The sequence below is a fragment of the Electrophorus electricus genome, chromosome 4 (genome assembly GCF_013358815.1).
Source record: "Electrophorus electricus isolate fEleEle1 chromosome 4, fEleEle1.pri, whole genome shotgun sequence".
Lineage (NCBI taxonomy): Eukaryota > Metazoa > Chordata > Actinopteri > Gymnotiformes > Gymnotidae > Electrophorus > Electrophorus electricus.
This window is the reverse complement of record NC_049538.1, coordinates 11,580,503-11,599,418: the sequence shown is the minus strand read 5'-3', so window position 1 is coordinate 11,599,418 and position 18,916 is coordinate 11,580,503. Positions and strand designations below refer to the sequence as shown.

The following is an 18,916-nucleotide window of genomic DNA, read 5'->3' as shown; positions in this document are numbered from 1 at the left end:
ACACCACACGTGCCTTGCTCCAAATCACCTGATTATTAATCCAATTCTTCCAAGTACCCTAAAGGGGCTGATGTAACAGGACTTAATTTCCTGCAAGATGTCTCCAATTTCATATTAGAGTTGTCAACCCACACTCTGTGACCTGTGTGGTGCACTTGCATGGGATGCCAGTGGCAGGTAGCAAACATTTGTTGTAAGCAGTTTAACTGTACATGTGCAGCTTCCCTGGTCATGGTGCTGTTGCAGGACCAGTGATCCAGATCAGGGATGTGTGTAGAGATGTTTTCCCATGGAAAGAAACCTGGTTGAAATCCATAAACACATTGAAAAGGTATAATTTGGGTAGATGAGTGTTTGAGTGAATTATGTGCAATATCGCCAAAGGAAACTACCTAGTTCCTTGTTCGTACTTTCCACCTCCCCATTGATCTGGGGATAATAACCTGAGGAGAGATTGGTTATAATATTAAGCCATTTACAGAACTCTCTCCAATATTGTGAAGTGAATTGCATTCCTTTGTCAGACACGATGTCCTCAGGTAGACTGTAAATCTTGAAAACAAAAGTGAATATAGCCTCAGATGTCTCCTTGGCTCTAGGGAGAGTGAGAAATGGAATCAGCATATACATCTTGGAGAACCTAGCAACTACTACCATAGTCATATTGTTACCTTCAAAGCAGGGTAGATCAGTTATAAAGTAAACCATGAGATGGGACCAGGGACGTTTAGGAACAGGCAAGGGAAGGAGCTCATCAGTGATGAGTGTGCATGGGGTATGATTCTGAGTGCATATAGAACAGGACATTAAATAATCCCATATGCTATCTGCCAGGGACTCCCACCAATATTTCTTGGACAGAAGTTTGGTAGTATGCATGATCCCTGGATGTCCAGTACACAGTGAGGTATGTGCTCATTTCATGAGATTACCTCTCAGGATGGCGGGTTCATATTGCTTACCTGGAGGGCATTCTGCTGGGCCAGGGTCCTCGCTCAAAGCCTTTTCTAACTCACATTGAAATGGGGGCTATTAAACAACTGTTAAGTAATATGTTTTCAGTTCTCTCTGGTTTGTCCTCCTTGTCATATAGATGAGACTGTGCATCTGCCTTCTTGGTCTTAGAGCCAGGTGTATAAGAGACAGAGAAGTGAAAGGGTAGATCTACTTGTTTAGTAGGTATTTGCAGCATAGTGTTTTTTCTGGAATCAAGAACATTCTACTGAGCCTGAATCAACAAGAGCTGAAAAAGCTTCAACAAGAGCAAGAAAATGAACTTCACCACGATAGAGGTAAAAACCCAGGGAGATGTGTCTGTTCTTCTTGTGAGTCGACAGGTTAGAGCTATCCACTTGCATGGGTGTTACTTCCTCCTTGGTCCCAATGTTAGGAGATGAACGAGAAATTGAACCACTCTCAGAGGTTACTCAACTGTCCTGGCTTGGGCAGTGGATGCATTGCAGGTTATTGATGGTGACAGCTATTTGTATAAATTCAGACTCATGGATTCATGTTTGCAATCGAGTTTAACTTCCAGTTCTCTCTTGAGATCCCCTACAAAACATGGTTCTCACAGTTGTCTTGCTCCACCCACTGCCTGCAGCTATACTGCAGAACATTCTCGCATACTTTGCTGTACATGTCCCTTGTTGAAGTTTGACTAACAGGATCCTGGGATCCCTTCCAGAAGCTGGGTTGTCGAATACAGCTTTAAACAGTATAGAATGCTCCTTCTGACTGTAGAGAGGGATCTTGACTTTCCATATGGTTGCTCCTCAACCACCTGTCTCATCAGTAAGCAAGGACAAAACAAAATGGATGCACTGAATTTCAGTTGTGAACTGAGAAGTGTGATATGTTAAGTACACAGAGCATTACATAACGACGTTTTTGCAACACTCAGGTGAGCTCCTTGAAAGGAGAAGTTGGTTGACCACCAGTGAGTCTATGGATGGTACACCATAGGTCAGAGATAATACCTTCTTGTTCCATTAATTTGGCTTGTTACTTGGGTGGATCCATTTTTGTTGAAGTATTCTGTAAGGAAAACTAGGACACAGGTATGTTAGAATCCAAATTCAGAAGTCTTTATTTTCAGATTACTTAAGAAGTGATTACTAGCAGATAAACTGGCAGGGTTGGCATGAGAACACAGAGATCACAAGACAGAGAGTTGTCTTTCCAGTCCTGAGTCAGAACCAGTAAGCAGAATCCAGAAAGTACAGAGGGGCTAAGAGTGAGGCTTTGTCTGGGGAGGAAACAGATCAAGAACCAGGAAAACAAGGAAACCCTGGAGAGGGAGAATTTGGGTGTGGCAATCTAAGTGTGCTTGGCAGAATTCATAACCATTGCTACAAGAATCACTGCTGCTATGATGCTACAATAATTACCACTGTTTCAGTGCTGTGAGAGTTACTGCTGCTATTGTTTTACTTTATTTTCCTTTTCAGTCAGTGAAAAGCAAATAATAAGTTTGAAAGTAAACATTAAATAGGCCTACACATTTTTTGGCCAGTATGTGAGATGAAACATTATCACAATGTGTCAGCATGTGACCGTGTCAGTAGCAGTGTGCTCAAGCCCTGTGTTCCAATGGCCTCCACAGTCACCTCTTCCCTGACTGTTTCCCAGGTCTCTCCTGCTGTGGCCTCCTGTGCTTTTCAAGGCTTTGCAGCTTCAGTGTCTGCTGTACTCATGTTGGCATCATGCCCCCAAGCGGCCACTCTGAGTGGGATCTCTTGCTGCACTGTCTCAAGCCACCGCTTCTCTCATCACTGGCTATTGGACTAAGACCTCTCTGACTCCTATATTGGCTTCCAATTTTGGGTACAGTTCAGGAGAAATTGTGTCCAGGTAAATTGTGCTTGTTGAGCAACTTCCAGTCCAGTCTTCTCTTTCCACACTCTGTATGGCAGGTTTTCAGTGATTCATGTCTCCGCTTTTAAAGTCTTACCACCCCTTCACCTCCTTGTTCCAGAGCCTCCTGTCCTGCCTAGTTACTACCTGTTAACCAAATATCTTGCTCTGGAGTTCCAAAATCCTGTAAGAAAGGTGAAAACCGTGTTAATTAAAATATTCCCATGTCACACACCATTTAGTTCAGTTTTGGCTATGCTAATAAGTGGCCACGTGAGGGCTTTGCTCTTCCAACCTTCTTGACCATGGGATGTCCCACCAAAGTGAGAGTGCCAGCTTATGTTCCTGAAGTCTCAATGTCACTGTCATCAACCTTTCTCCTGTTGCTTAGTGCCCCAGACTATCACTGCAACCTTGAGTGCCAACAGTGCCCCTTGGATAGTAGTCCTGGATAGTACTGCCATTGGACAGCCTACAGTAATATGTTTGGTATGCCAAAAAGTACCATTCCAGAGACCTTATGAGATCAAACAATTCATTGCTTGAGGATATGCACTGGTTCTGCTGGTTCTTTCTCCTTTTCCCACTCTGTATTTTTCCTTTCTTTTGTTCCATGTATGTTCCTGAGTTAGCAGGAGTTACTGGTGTTTCCAGAAGGACTTGCTGTCTGTCTTTCCTTTGATGTTTCCCTACAACCTGGGATCCCCTTGATTTGCTTTGAGAGCCATGCAGTCATGCTCCCTGAACATCCCTGAGCATCCCCTGTCTCTATGTTCTCATTTTAATGTTCTCATAATAATACTAAATAATACATGTAGTTTGTCAAATATGTCACTAGTTAATTGTGAACCACTATGTTTTTATTTGAATGCCAACCTTTTTGTTGGAGGTTTTCAGTGCCCCTATTATGTTCCCTCTTTTAGACAGGTGCAGGGAGAGCAACTAAAGGTTTTGCATACTATAGAGCCAATGCTAAAATGCTAAAATATATGATATGCTAAACTGTGAATCTTGCAACCAAGGCTTGTGTTTTGTTTTAAAGTTCTATTGTAATTGCTGGTATTTTTTTCTTCTGCTTCTTCTTTATTATTATTATTATTGTCACAGAATGCTCCACTTTCCACTGGTCATGTGGTTCAGCCCGCCGCATGCTGTGGGAATTCATTGTACTTGTTCTTGTTTGTAGCCACGTCTCTGGTGTCTGCTGACACCTGCAAATGGTTTAGTGTGTATTGTTTGTGTGTATTTAAACCGATGTCGGTGCATGCAGTTTTGTTGTTGAAAATGTAGCTATTTGTCATTTCTTGTTTGTGTTGGCCTCCACGATGTTTTATGTGCTCACCATTTATGTGAGTGCCCTTGTCTTCTGTTTTTCACAATAAATGTCTATATCCGTCGAGGGAGTCTGAACGTCCTGCTCCTTGCCCGGGCTCCTTGCCTTGGGCCCTTACAGTTATCTTTGCTAAAACGAAATGTGCAGCAAAGACGGCAAGGCCCAGAAATACCAATCATGGTAGCAAGGTACAAGAGGGTTGAAATAACTTAATTTGCCTGATAGAAATGTTGTAGCACAGTGTTAAACATTTTCAATAATTTCTGAACTATAAATCAAGTTCAAGTTTATTTGTCACATACATAGTCATACACAGTATAACTCGCAGTGAAATGGTATCATAGGCTATGTTTGAAATAGCCTACTACCTACTGTATACTGCATAATGCACTCAGTATTTACTGTTAATGCATACTGGTCCCTGTAGTAACATGCAATATAATATCCAGTATATGACCTAACAGACAAACCAATCACTAAGTGCATTTATATGTATTAATAATCATAATCAGATTTCTCGAGTTATCTGATTATTCAAGCAGACATGTAAACAACATATGCAGATTTCTTAGATCGGATAAAAGCCTTATGAAATCAAATAAAAAGCTGGATTTTAGAGCTATCCTGGAAGTGGCTAACAGAATTAAATGCCCCTATGAATAATGCATCAGATGCACATGGATAAAATGTTTGTCTCCGTCTTTGCATCAATATAGAGAAAGCTGTAACAAAGGTAGCATTTTGGACTATTAGTAACCATTAAAAAAATGAAGATCCATATTTGTCAGTACATTGGGTCCAAGTTTACAAAAAGCCATGGTAAATTTTATAATACATCCGTTGAAGCTTGTTACATACATTTGTGAGATTATTGGCTGGTTGCCAAGCAGAAATCTGATTATTGCCTGACTCATGTAAACCCAGGGTTTTCCAACTCATCTGATTGCCCACATGCAGGTAAACACTTTGATCAGATTAGGCTACTGACAAAATTTGATTTTCTTTAGGTATTGGATAATGTAAACATGCTCTTTCAAATGTCTTTAAAAGCAATAATTACATAGTTTATCACTGTGTAAATACAGTAGCTGCAGAGATGACTGGGTTTGACAGACAAACATATAAAAAAAATAATTGTTTAATCTGCATTTCTTTTTTCTTTGTCCATCCTGTTTGCCTCAAGTTTTAGATGAACATTTCTGTGCAAACTAGCACACTCGCAGTCCAAAATTGAAAAGTAAAATAACATATATTTTAAACAAATCCAAAAGAAGGTAATTGTAGCCCTACACACACCAGAAAGCCAGATCTGATTCCACACTGCAGTCTAGAATGATCTTGGTATGCTGATACTATGTGTTTCTGTAAGGGAACAGCGGGGAGGCTATGAGCCATGCAGCACAGATTAGCATTTCAGGGCGCAGCTAAAGATGATGATCCTCTACTGCACAGGCCCAAGCCATTTCATCACATTGTTTCCAGGCCTCAGGCCATGTGGCAATGAAGGTTAACTCAACCTGTTTTATTATATATTTAAACATTATAAAATATTTTATCCACATTCTCAAAAGAAAAATGAATATCTGAACAGACATGGGAGTGAACCAATTAAATGAATTGGTTGATAATTTAGAAACATTATCTAAAGGTTCTTTAATCCACTTGATTAGTAATGGAGGGATATATAGGGGATATATTTTATAACTAAATATCATGATATATTTAAATATTATAAAATATGTTATATATTTTATAAAATGACATGAAAATTAATATCTGAATGGGAGAGAACCAATGAGATTAATGGGCTGATAATTTAGGAGGATTATCTAAAACGTCTTTAATACGCTTCATTGGTTATAAAAAGCATGTTAGGTTCATCAAGCTTGCTGACACAAACATAAATTGGCGACTAAAGGTTTATGGCTGACACTGATTTACTATGTGTACTATGTTGTATGTGTAGATCTAATCAACTCTCTACAGTTTATATAATGTTACTGGACTTTTAATTTACATTTGCTATCTGCGTTTATGGTTTCAGAGAGCTTTTGAGGGTACTTTACCCATAAGGAGTTTCTTGGTATTTTTTGTTGGTCTAAAAACAATTATAAAACATTTTGGAACAAAAATACAAATTATCAAACCAAAGCTTGAAGCTAAAATAGCAAATATCTCCACAGCTACAGTGAATTTTCCAGGAGAGCTGACATAAGCTGGAATAAAAGTGATCCAAACTGCACAGAATATGAGCATGCTGAACGTGATGAATTTGGCTTCATTAAAGTTATCAGGCAACTTCCGTGCTAGAAAAGCCAAAACAAAACATAAAACAGCCAAGAGCCCAATATAACCCAGTACAGCCCAGAAGCCTATGCTTGATCCTAAATGACATTCAAGGATGATTCTGTCCTTATAGAGCTTTAGATTTTTAAAAGGAAAAGGAGGAGATACTTTTAACCAAATCATACAAATAATGGCCTGTTTTAGAGTAAAGGTAAGAACACTGAGTCTCTGCTGTGGAGGCCCAAACCATTTCATGACATTACTCCCTGGAAGTGTAGCCCTGAAGGCCATTAACACCACTATTGTTTTCCCCAGAACACAGGAGATGCAGAGGACGAAGGTGATCCCAAATGCTGTGTGGCGCAGCATACAGGACCACTCAGAGGGCCGACCAATGAAAGTAAGTGAACAGAGGAAACACAGAGTCAGAGAGAAGAGCAGCAGGAAGCTCAGCTCTGAGTTGCTGGCTCGGACGATGGGAGATGCCCTGTGTTTATAGAAGACAGCACCTACAGACACAGACATGAAGGCCCCAGTGATGGAAACAACTGTCAGAATGATGGCTAGAGTGTCATCCCAGGAGAGGAACTCAATAGGCTTGGGGAGACAGATGTCTTGTTTGGCATTAGGCCAGAATTCAGGAGGGCAGCGAACACAGTCCAGATAATCTAAGAAATTAGAAAATTAATGTCAGAGCCACATATCAGAAACAATTTTCACGTAAGGCATCACAGTAGAGTCGAAACAAGGCAATCATCCAACCACACTATGACTGCCTCCAAAAAGTGTATCACTGACTATAATTTCATTGTTTGAGCCACTCAGACTATGTTGTGTTTCTTTTTCTTTTGGATCCCCTCAAAGCCTCTCTATATATCTATATATAAAGCCTCAATATATATCTATATATAAAGCCTCAAAATATATCTATATATAAAGCCTCAAAATATATCTATATATAAAACCTCAATATATATCTATATATAAAGCCTCTCTATATATCTATATATAAATTCTGTACAGAATGTTGCTGTGTCAAATGACATATTCTGCCCTCCACTGAGCATCGATAGATATCTTTATTCTATAAACTTGCAACCAAGGCAGAAGACAAGGCTAATACAATCTTAATATCACATTATACTCTGTGATACAAAACCTGTCTTGTTACTGATCTCTCCCTCTGCACATGGTATACAGTCATAGCAGCAGACAGGCCTTCGCTTTTGCACAGCCTTCCTGGTGCCTGGAGGACAGCTCTCACTGCACACAGACACTGGAACCTGGGAAAGACAATATGAATTAGAAAAATTCAAAAACAATCAAATGCAAATCTACTCTGTTTGAAGTATCTGTCCTGGATGATAATGCCCACTGCACAGGTTAGTTTTTTTTTTTTTCTGTGCTAACACATCCAATTAAATTCAGTAGATAATTCATGAGCCTTCATAAATCATATCAGGTTTAAGGAAAACTGCAAAAATTATTGTATTTCCTATTCTAACACAAAAAAATTCAGTGGATAAATAAAGCACCTTTATTAATAAAATTACGTGAGTGAGCATTAGGAAAATAATGAACAGTTGAGTGTTGTATTCCTCCAGGCCTGGAGTTTAAGAACATCTCTGTACAGTGAAAGTACAGGGAGTGTTTTATTGTACCTCTGTCTGTCCTCCCACCCAGCTGATAGCACTGCTCATTCTGAACTCCTTTCCTCTGGGTTTGGATGAGTCATAGTAGCCCACTGGCACAAAATCTAAAGTGCCATCTTTCTTAAACTGCAGGTTTATGAGTTCATAGACAGCTACAGGGTCTCCGTTGGAATCAAAGTTGACTTCATAACCGTTCTTTGTGGTGAAGTTCACTCTCTTCAGCTGGTCGAGTATCTGGAGCAGTAGATACAACTTAATGAAAGATCATTGCAGTGTTTAAATGCCTCACTACAGACCAAAACCCTTACCTGTAGTACACTATTATTACATTTATAAAATACTTTATCGGTAGTCAATATTGAATCCTCTATATCTTTTAATACATTTAAAAGGACTTGATTTGATGTATAAATTAAGATGCTTAAATTAAGATTTAAATACCTGCCATGGGGCGAACTTATTAGTTTTGTCGCACTGCGTGTCATTACAGATAACACTGTGTATAGCATGCGCTATGGCATATGTAGCTTTATACACCAAGTTAGTGATGCGCAGCTGAGACGTGTCTGTGTATGGGTTCTGTAGCGCACGGATGTCCTCACTGCCGTCACATTCCCGCATGCCTGTCCGCCCTTTAAGGCTACAGCTGAATGAGCTCTCCCAAAATTCCGTTAATATGGGCGATGTCGAGGCTTGAGCTGGAGAAAGGTCTAGTAGAAACTCAGGAAGACCTGGGATAACTGACCGGGGGAAACCAAATCCTAAAGCACCGGCGCAAATGTTAAACCGTAGAAAGTCTGGATGTATGATCCACGATTCGCTGGCTATCCACTGAATCGGAGGCAGTGGCTGTCGGATCAGTTCTTCCACGAGAAACTTCATGTCGCTTGAGGTTAGAAACGCTACTATGACTCGAGCCGTGGATCTGCGGATGACATTTGCCACTCTCTCCAGTTTACTGCGCGGTTGTGTCCTGTAGTAGGCCTCGGAGTACTCCACACAGATCCCCTCCTCCTGCGCTGCCTTTAGGAACGCTGCCATTCCATAGTTTCCGTAGTCTGTATCGCTGCGCACTGCTCCAATCCATGACCAGCCATAATACTTCACCATTCTCGCTAGTGCGGCCGCTTGGTGTTCGTCACTCGGAACGGTCCTAAAGAAGGCAGGAAACTGACGCTTATCGCTCAGGCACGCGCAGGTTGCAGAATGACTCACCTATAAGTCAGTGAGTGTTTGAAAAGTGAAAGAACTGTTGAGTATCCTGATTTAGTTATAACGCTGAATATCTGTAAAGCATTTCTCTACACGTCTTACATTAGAGTATTGGACTGTGACATAATTTATAAACCCTTCTTATACAACTACTTATCACTTTAATAGCGATAGTAATAGCATGCCTGAGAACGATGTGATGTAGCCTACAAAGGATGTTCACCTGTGGAATTCCAAAAAGACCAAGCGTTCTGGCCATGGCAATTGACGGAGTGGAAGAAGAATCTCCTACGATCGCAGGTACAGCGGCAGCTGCAGAGTTTAAACAGGCATCGGTGACATTGAAAACAGGTTCCAGGCCATTTGCAAACTGAAATGCAGCTTTCACTGATATCGGTATAGCAGAGCATGAGTCGTATATCTGGTAGCCTAACGTGATGCCCGGCAGGAGAACTGTGCTATTGTTGATCTGGTTGATGGTAAATTCCAAGGCCCGGGCGAAGCGCAGCTGCCTGTATTCCATGCTATTTGGAAACACAGTAAAGCAGACAAAACCCTGAAAACGTCAGGTACAATTACAACTTAAGATGTGTTTACAATAAGTAACATGTGACTAGAAAAAGTGGTAGCATAATTTCATTTCTTTTTGTAATTGTAAATAAATTACATGCTCTCTGTACTGTCAACTTAACAGTCACAGACAAACCTTCCAGTGCACCGTGGCTGTGCTGGCATTGTGGTGTAGGTGTTCAGCTCTGATCTCATGCTGTAGTGAATAGAGAAAATCCCTCCAATTACAAAATCTCCATCCATAGACAAAATAGGCATCTGAGGCTCAGTCCACAGCCTGCAGCTGACTGTGTTTCCCTTACATTCTGCAGGGCTGAACACAGTCATCCACAGCACTGATACAAATGACACCAGACTTGAAGTGATCTGCATGGTGGGCTTGGTGCCTCCCAGTACTCTGAAAGTCTGGATGGCTGCTTTACACTGGTTTAAATAGCCACCTTGCTGTGATGACCTGTCAGTAAATGTGGGTGTGAATTGAGCACAGAAGGTGTGGATTTATATTCAGTGTTAATCATAATGATGACCAACAATGTTTTTGTCATATCTTTGTCATAGAATATTATTATAGTATATACAGTCTTTAAATAAGTTGGACAATTATATTTTATTTGTGTTTAGATTTGGACTACTGTATGTGACACTGGATTTAAACTGAAACAATGACTATGAAGTCATACTTCAGATTTCAAGCGAAGTATGTTGCATTTTCACCGTTTTACGCATTATTCTCTCAATTTAGGGGACCAAAAATAACGACTATTGTGTAGCAATTGTTTCTTGTCCAGCTGCATGTCACTCTAGATTTGTTTATGCACAACGAAGGTCTTGGGGTGATTCTAGGTATGGCGATTGAACCTGGAGTCTGTTTGTTCAAATGAACTTGTACTTTGTTAAAAAGCACTGGAGAGCTGAGTTGCAGTGAAGGTCTAATGTTGTATGTGCCACTGCAGAGTCAAGGTATTGTTTTTGCAGCCGCTTGATGTTACTGTCTTTCAAGATGATAAACTAAATTTTTTAACAAATCCACTGATTCAGGAAGTCTGGTTTTGGAAATTGGCTAGCTATCTATGTTCCTATTATGAACGTTGACTGAATGCTTGTCAGCTGCTGAGAAGTGAGTGGCCAGTGTGTGAGATGAAGTCACGTTTATGTCGGAAATTTAAGTCTGCCAGGAATAATCAGAGAGAGACAGAAACACTGAGAGATGTTAACTAATGGTGTTTACTTGGCATTCTGTTCTCATGCAGTAACAAGGAAACAACCTATCCCAACATTCCGTGCATCACTACAAGCATGGAATCACTGAATAGTCAACATTTTACAAAAGACAAAATCACATCCCCCCCCGCCCAAATGAAACATAGCAACATGAAAATCACACTACCACACATAGACAAGTCTGCACAGAAAACAAACAAATCTATCTTTTGGATTTTTTTTTTTTTTTTTTTTAATAACTAACTACAGGGTAGAGTAGAGTACTCATTTCCTGACTCAACCACGGGGGTTATTTTCCTCCCTCTCACAGGTTAAGTGCTAACCGATATGTCAATCAGGAAGGAGGACATCATTCTTTTGAAGGTAACACTGTTCTCCATTGGGTGTCACCACTGGCACTGAAACAGAAGTGTCTTGCATTGCTGTCCCATCAGAATTTATCTTTTGGGAATTGTTTTCTGCAACAATAGACAAGGATGGAGAATGATGGTCCACTGTGACTGCTGAAGGCATCAGTATGTCAGACCCTTGCAGTAGGGGTAGACCCTTGCAGTAGTTGATCAGTGTGTCTTCTTCAAACTGCATTGTCAGAAGCCTAAACAGTGTTTGACACAGAGAAGACACCCAGACTGGATTGAGAGATCATCACCTGGACAGGTAGCGTTGTAAATGTGCATCATGAACAACATGACCATCAGTGATTACTTCCATCATTTTTGACAGGACAGAGTAGTTTCATGTTCCCTTCTGCATCTGTGGTGATGTCTCCAGGGTCTCCTTGGCTTGTCTTAAGTAAAATATGTCCTGCTGGCTGCTCTCAGGATGTAACAACAGCAATGGCCATCTCAAAAGCCTATCATCATTGTGGTGTAATTCTGACTTGCCATACTTGATATTGTATGTGTGTGCTGACAACAGCAAAGCCCATCCCTGCATAAGGAAGGCAGCCAGAGAGGGTAAACCCCATGAAGGCAGTCGTCAGTGCCCTGTGATCAGTCAACAGAAAGAAACGCCTCCAAAACAAGTACTGGTGAAACCTTTGTAGACTGAAGACAATTCCCAAAGCTTCTCACTGACCTGCTCATATCTGCTTCCTGCCTTGTTCAAGTTGCCTGAAGTGAACATAATTTGGTTTTCCTCACCTGATTGCATGATATTGGAAATTACAGCCCCCATTCCATATGGTGAAGCATTGCAGGCTAGCTGTGTTGGCAACTTTGGTTCAAAGTGTGTCAGTGCTGCCTTGTTTCTGTGAATGCCTTGTTCCATTATTCTGTCCACCTTCATTGGCTACCTTGACAGAGTAACCGGTGTAGCGGTTTCAAGGTCTGCTTTATGAAGCCCCTTGGCTTCTATGACATGTTCTAAGTACTCCACAAAGTAGTTGAAGAACTCATAATTGTTTATGCAAACTCTCAGACCATAGTCCTTAATATGATGTAGTGTGACGGTTAGATTGCTCAGGTGCAGCTCCTTAGTTTTTCCAATTACCAAGATGTCATCCAAGTACCGCTGAACACCAGGCAGTCCACTTACAATTTGATCCTTTGTTCTCTGGAAAAGTGCAGGCACTGGCATGACCCTGAAATAACCCCAAAATGCAGATGTGTATATCTGAAAAGTCCCTTATGGGTCACAATCGTGAGCAGCTATTCAGAACTCTCATCTAACCACATCTGCATATATGCCTGGAAGAGTATGATTTTACTGAACTTCAAGTCTCCTTCCAAGCCTGCAAAAAGTTCATCAATATGATTTAGAGTGTTCAACTGACAGTACTGGGTTCAGTGTGACCTTGAAATCACCATAAATTCAGATGCATCCATCCTTCTTCAGAATAGGTACAATGTGAATCGCATTTGGCTTAATAGCATACAGTATGAGAACCCAATTGTTGAAAACCCTCATCAAAGAGACCAGCATGTCTGACAAAGCTGGATATTTTAACACCAGCATTGCATTTTAATCACTTAGTAGACATCTGCAGTGGTCTCACCTTTTTGTCATTTTGTCACAGAATGCTCCTCTCCTCACTAGTCATGTGGTACAGCCCATTGCGTGCAGTGGGACTTAATCATCTTGTTTGTAACAACAAGCTGTGTGACAGTGAAGGCCAACTCAATCTGTTTTAATATATTTCTAAAAATATTTTATCTACATTATAAAAATAAAAATGAATATCTGAACAGACGTGGCCATGAACCAAAGAGATTATTCAGTTGATAATTTAGGAAGATTATCTAAAACTACTTTAATCCACTTGATTGGTTATAAAAAGCATGTTAGGTTCATCAAGCTTGCTTACACAAACATAAAACAGACACTACAGGCTTATGGGTGACACTGATTTACTATGTACATGTAAATCTAATCATAACTGGCTGCAGTTTATATAATGATACTGCACCTTTAAGTTACATCTGCTATCTGAGTTAGGGTCTCAGAGTGCTTTTGAGGGTACCTTACCCATAAGGTGTTTCTTAGTATTCTTTGTTGGTCTAAAAACAATTATAAAACATTTTGGAGCAAAAATACAAATAAACAAACCAAAGCTTGAAGCTAAAATAGCAAATATCTCTACAGCTACAGTGAATTTTCCAGGAGAGCTGACATAAGCTGGAATAAAGGTGATCCAAACTGCACAGAATATGAGCATGCTAAATGTGATGAATTTGGCTTCATTAAAGTTATCAGGTAACTTCCTTGCTAGAAAAGCCAAAACAAAACACAAAACTGCCAGGAGTCCTATATAACCCAGCACAGCCCAGAAGCCTATGCTTGATCCTACATTACATTCAAGGATGATTTTGTCCTTATAGAGCCTTAGATTTTTAAAAGGGAAAGGAGGAGATACTTTTAACCAAATCACACATATAATGGCCTGTTTTAGAGTAAAGGTAAGAACACTAAGTCTCTGCTGTGGAGGCCCAAACCATTTCATGACATTACTGCCTGGAAGTGTAGCCCTGAAGGCCATTAACACCACTATTGTTTTCCCCAGAACACAGGAGATGCAGAGGACGAAGGTGATCCCAAACGCTGTGTGGCGTAGCATGCAGGACCACTCAGAGGGCCGACCAATGAAAGTAAGTGAACAGAGGAAACACAGAGTCAGAGAGAAGAGCAGCAGGAAGCTCAGCTCTGAGTTGTTGGCTCGGACTATGGGAGACGCCCTGTATTTGTAGAAGATTGAAGCTACACACACAGACATGAAGGCTCCAGTGATGGAGAACACAGTTAGGATAATGCCTAAAGTGTCATCCCAGGAGAGGAACTCAACAGGCTTGGGGAGGCAGCTGTCTTGATTAGCATTAGGCCAGAAATCTGGAGGGCAGTGCATACAGTCCAGAGAATCTAAGAGATTAGAAAAATAATGTCAGATCCACATATTAGAAACAATCTCCTAGTAAGGCATCACACTGCAGAACACAGTAGAGTTGCACAAGAGAATGACCCAAGCAGACTATGAATGTGTTTCATTTTCTCTTGGATCCTTTCAAAGCCTCTTTCTTATTTTAATTATTTTTAGTGGCACTGTTTGTAAATATATACAAATATTTAAATAAAATTTTCGTTGTGAATTAAAGGTACTGTGTTGCAATGCTTTGTTGTATTACTGATGTTAGTATAATGCTTCTGTGGCTATATATGAATTAAATACAGAATGCTGCTGAGTCAAAGGACATGTTCTACCCTGCACTGAGCATTGACAGATATCTTTATTCTGTAAACTGACAACCAAGACCAAGACAAGTCTAGTAAAACCTTCATTTCACATTATGCTCTGTGAAACATAACCTGTCTTGTTACTGATCTCTCCCTCTGCGCATGGTATACAGTCATAGCAGCAGACAGGCCTTCCCTTCTGCACAGCCTTCCTGGTGCCTGGAGGACAGCTCTCACTGCACACAGACACTGGCACCTGGGGAAGACAACAGGTATTAGAGAAACAGTTAAATGCAAATCCTGGATGGTAATGGTCACTGTACAGGTTACTGTTTTACTTATTGTAATACATCTGATTAAATTCTGCACAAAATTAAAGCAACTTCATTCATTAAATAAGGTGATTCAGAATTAGGAAAATAATGGACACTCAAGTGTTCTTTTCCTCCAGGCCTGGAGGAAACCCCTGTTTTCTAGGGAGTAATTATGTCTGGTATGTACAGTGTAAGTTATACTGTACCTCTGTCTGATGTCCCAGCCAGTGGATAGCACTGCTCATTCTGAACTCCTGTCCTCTTGGTTTGGATGAGTCATAGTAGCCCACTGGCACAAAGTCTAAAGTTCCATCTTTCTTAAACTGCCAGTTTATGAGCTCATAGACAGCTACAGGGTCTCCATTAGAATCAAAGTTGACCTGATAACCATTCTTTGTGGTGAAGTTCACTCTCTTGAGCTGGTTGAGTATCTGCAGCAATAGATACAACTTAAAGAAAAGTCATGGCACCATTTAAATTCCTCACTACAAAATAAATAAATAAACAAACAGTTTACCTGTAGCCTATCATTAATACATGATTACATGAATAAGATGCTTTGTCATTAGTGAATATTTTTGCCATACACATCTAACACACTGCAATAACCATAGTTTGACTTAATAAATTAAACAGTTTTAAAAGGTTTTAATTAAGTAGTGTTATACCTGCCATTGTGAGAATTTATTAGTTTTGTCGCATTGTGTGTGATTACAAATAACACTGTGAATAGCATGCGCTATAGCATATGTAGCTTTATACACCATGTTAGTGTTGCGCAGCTGAGACGTGTCTGTGTATGGGTTCTGTAGCGCGCGGATATCCTCACTGCCGTCACATTCTCGCATGAACTCTGAGGAGCCTGTCCGCCCTTTTAGGCTACAACTGAACGATCTCTCCCAAAATTCTGTTAATATGGGCAATTTCAAGGCTTGTGCTGGAGAGAGGTCTAGAAGAAACTCAGGAAGTCCTGGGATAACTGACCGGGGGACTCCAAAACCCACAGCACCGGCGCAAATATTAAACCGCACAATGTCTGGATGTATGATCCACGCCTCGCTGGCTATCCATTGAAGTGGAGGGGGTGGCTGTTGTACCAGTTCTTCCAAGAGAAACTTCATGTCGGCTGCTGTTATAAACGCTACAATTACACGAGCCGTGGACCTGCGGATGACGTTTGCCACCCTCTCCAGTTTAATGCGCGGTTGTGTTCTGTAGTAGGCCTCGGAGTACTCCACACAGATCCCCTCCTCCTGCGCTGCCTTTAGGAACGCTGCCATTCCGTAGTTTCCGTAGTCCGTGTCACTGCGTACTGCCCCAATCCATGTCCACCCATAATACTTCACCATTCTTGCCAGTGCGGCCGCTTGGTGGTGGTCACTAGGTACCGTCCTAAAGAATGTCGGAAACTGATTCTTATCGCTCAGGCACGCGCAGGTTGCAGAATGACTCACCTGTAATTTAGAGTGTGCGAAAAGAGAAAGAACCGATACGTTAGTGTCCTGATTTTGTTGTAAGGTTGCATAATGTATATATAAAGGTAGACTATATATAAAACCTTTCTCTACAAGTCTTAGAGTAGTGTTCTGCAGCATAATTTATAAGTCAACTATTTATCTGTTTAAACTAATAGCAAGATTTTTTAAAAAGATGTGATGTTCTGCACCCCCAATGATGTTCACCTCTGCAATTCCAAATAGACCGAGCATTCTGGCCAAGGCAATTGATGGGGAGGAAGAAGATTCTCCGACGACAGCAGGTACAGTGGCAGCTGCAGATTTTAAACATGCATTGGTGTCGTTGAAAACGCTGACCAAGCCATTTGCAAACTGAAATGCAACTTTGACTGACATCGGCTCTGCAGAACACGAGTCGTATATCTGGTAGCCTAATGTGATTCCCGGTAGGAGCTCTGTGCTGTTGTTGATCTCGTGGATGGTAAATTCCAAGGCCCGGGCTAAGTGCAGCTGCCTGAATTCCATGCTGTTTGGAAACACAGTAAAATAGACAAAACCATGAAAACGTCAGACAAATATGTGGGAATCACATATTATGCTGTGTTTACAATAGGTAACGTGTATAAAAACTGGTAGATAAAATTTCATTTCTCATTTATCTTTGTAATTGTAAATAAATGACATTCTATCCTCACAGACAGACCTCCCAGCACACTGTGGCTGTGCTGGCATCGTGGTGTAGGTATTTTGCTCTGATTTCATGTAGTAGTGAACAGAGAAAATCCCTCCAATTACAAAATCTCCATCCATAGACAAAATAGGCATCTGAGGCTCAGCCCACAGCCTGCAGCTGTCTGGGTTTGCTTTACATCCTGCAGTGCTGAACGCAGTCACCCACAGCACTGATACAAATGACACCAGAATTGAAGTGATCTGCATGGTGGGAGCTCGGTCCCTCCCAGCACTCTGAAGGTCTGGATGGCTGCCTTACACTGGTTTAAATAGTCACCTTGCAGTAAAGGCTTGTCAGTAAATGTGGGTGTGAATTGTGCAAATGAGGTGTGGATTTAAATTCAGTGTCAATCATAACAAAGACACAAGGTTTTCTCATGTCTTTGTGTTGTGTACAGAATGTTATAGCAAATATTATAATTGTACAATTGTCCAATTGTATTTATTTATGTGTGGTTCATGTATAACTATGAATTTAAAATAAAATAATGGCTATGTAGTGCAGACATCTCAGGAGCTGTGTAGCAATATTAGCCCTTTTTATACATTATCCTCTCATTATAAGGGACTAACATACCTGGACAACTGAGTAATTATGTTGCTTGTCCAGTAGTTTGTTACTGTAGCATAATTTATTCACAAGAAAACTAAAGGATTTGAGATGATTCTAGATATGGCATTTGAATCTGGAATTTGTTCTAATTAACTTGAATTCACAGGAGAGTTTATCTGCAGTTGGAATCACAGTAGTGTTACGCTGTTTATGCAGCCCATGGTGTTGCTGTCTTTCATGATGATAATAAACCAATAAACTAGCATCTATGTTACTAGCAGTGAAGTAAAAAACAACAACAACAAAAAACAATGAGTTAGTGTCTGACTGCTGCTATGCTGTCATGAAGAAGAAAATGAGTTAATTAGGGCAGTGGATAGGTTTACGTTTATGTATATGTACCCCCAAATGCACTTATGACAACATTTATCTGGAATAATTCAGAGATAATTATAAATGCAGCCTAATGCTAGCTGTATCTTAGCAACTGTTTGTTACACAGCAAATAATAAAGTAACAAAGTTTGTAAATGAAAATGAACTAGGCCTACCTAATTTGCATGTTAGTATTTTTGGCCAGTGTGTGGGATGACACATTATCACAATGTCTGAGTCTGATTGTGTGAACGCAACTGTGCCAATGGACTCTACAGTCCAATGGCCTCCATAGTCACCTCTCCACTGGATGTTTCCCAGGTCTCTCCTGCTATGGCCTCCTGTGCTTCTCAAGGCTTTGCAGCTTCAGTGTCTCCTGCACCCATGTTGGCTTCATGCCTCCAAGCTACCTCCTCTGCCAGTCTGACTGGGATCTCTTTTGCTGCACTGTCTCTGGCCAAAGCTTCTCTCATCACCAGGTTCTGGACTAACACCCATCTGACTCCATGGCTTCTAGTGTTTGGTATAGTTCAGGAGAAATTGTGCTAGAAGGGGTTTGAGCAAGTTACAGGCCAGTCTTCTCTCTCCACACTCTGTAATTCAGGTTATGAGTGATTAATGTTTCTGCTTTTAAGGTCTCAACACCTCCTTCTTTTTTACTTCCTTTCCTCCTTTTCCTCCATGTTAACC

General features: G+C 40.7%; 2 protein-coding genes across 2 annotated transcripts; both read right to left on the bottom strand.

Moving 5' to 3' along the window:
* Positions 1-6,229: 6,229 nt before the first annotated feature.
* LOC113589728 (extracellular calcium-sensing receptor-like) lies at positions 6,230-13,137 on the bottom strand. Its single transcript, XM_035525405.1, has 8 exons — positions 13,127-13,137; positions 12,425-12,712; positions 10,046-10,363; positions 9,563-9,863; positions 8,569-9,342; positions 8,137-8,361; positions 7,635-7,758; positions 6,230-7,143 (listed from the first exon to the last, which is right to left on the bottom strand). The coding sequence occupies exons 1-8, from the start codon at positions 13,135-13,137 to the stop codon at positions 6,230-6,232; spliced, it is 2,955 nt and encodes a 984-aa protein (XP_035381298.1).
* Positions 13,138-13,570: 433 nt separating this feature from the next.
* On the bottom strand, positions 13,571-17,506 carry LOC113589727 (extracellular calcium-sensing receptor-like). Its single transcript, XM_027029516.2, has 6 exons — positions 17,271-17,506; positions 16,793-17,093; positions 15,779-16,564; positions 15,317-15,541; positions 14,929-15,052; positions 13,571-14,484 (listed from the first exon to the last, which is right to left on the bottom strand). The coding sequence occupies exons 1-6, from the start codon at positions 17,504-17,506 to the stop codon at positions 13,571-13,573; spliced, it is 2,586 nt and encodes an 861-aa protein (XP_026885317.2).
* Positions 17,507-18,916: the final 1,410 nt, after the last annotated feature.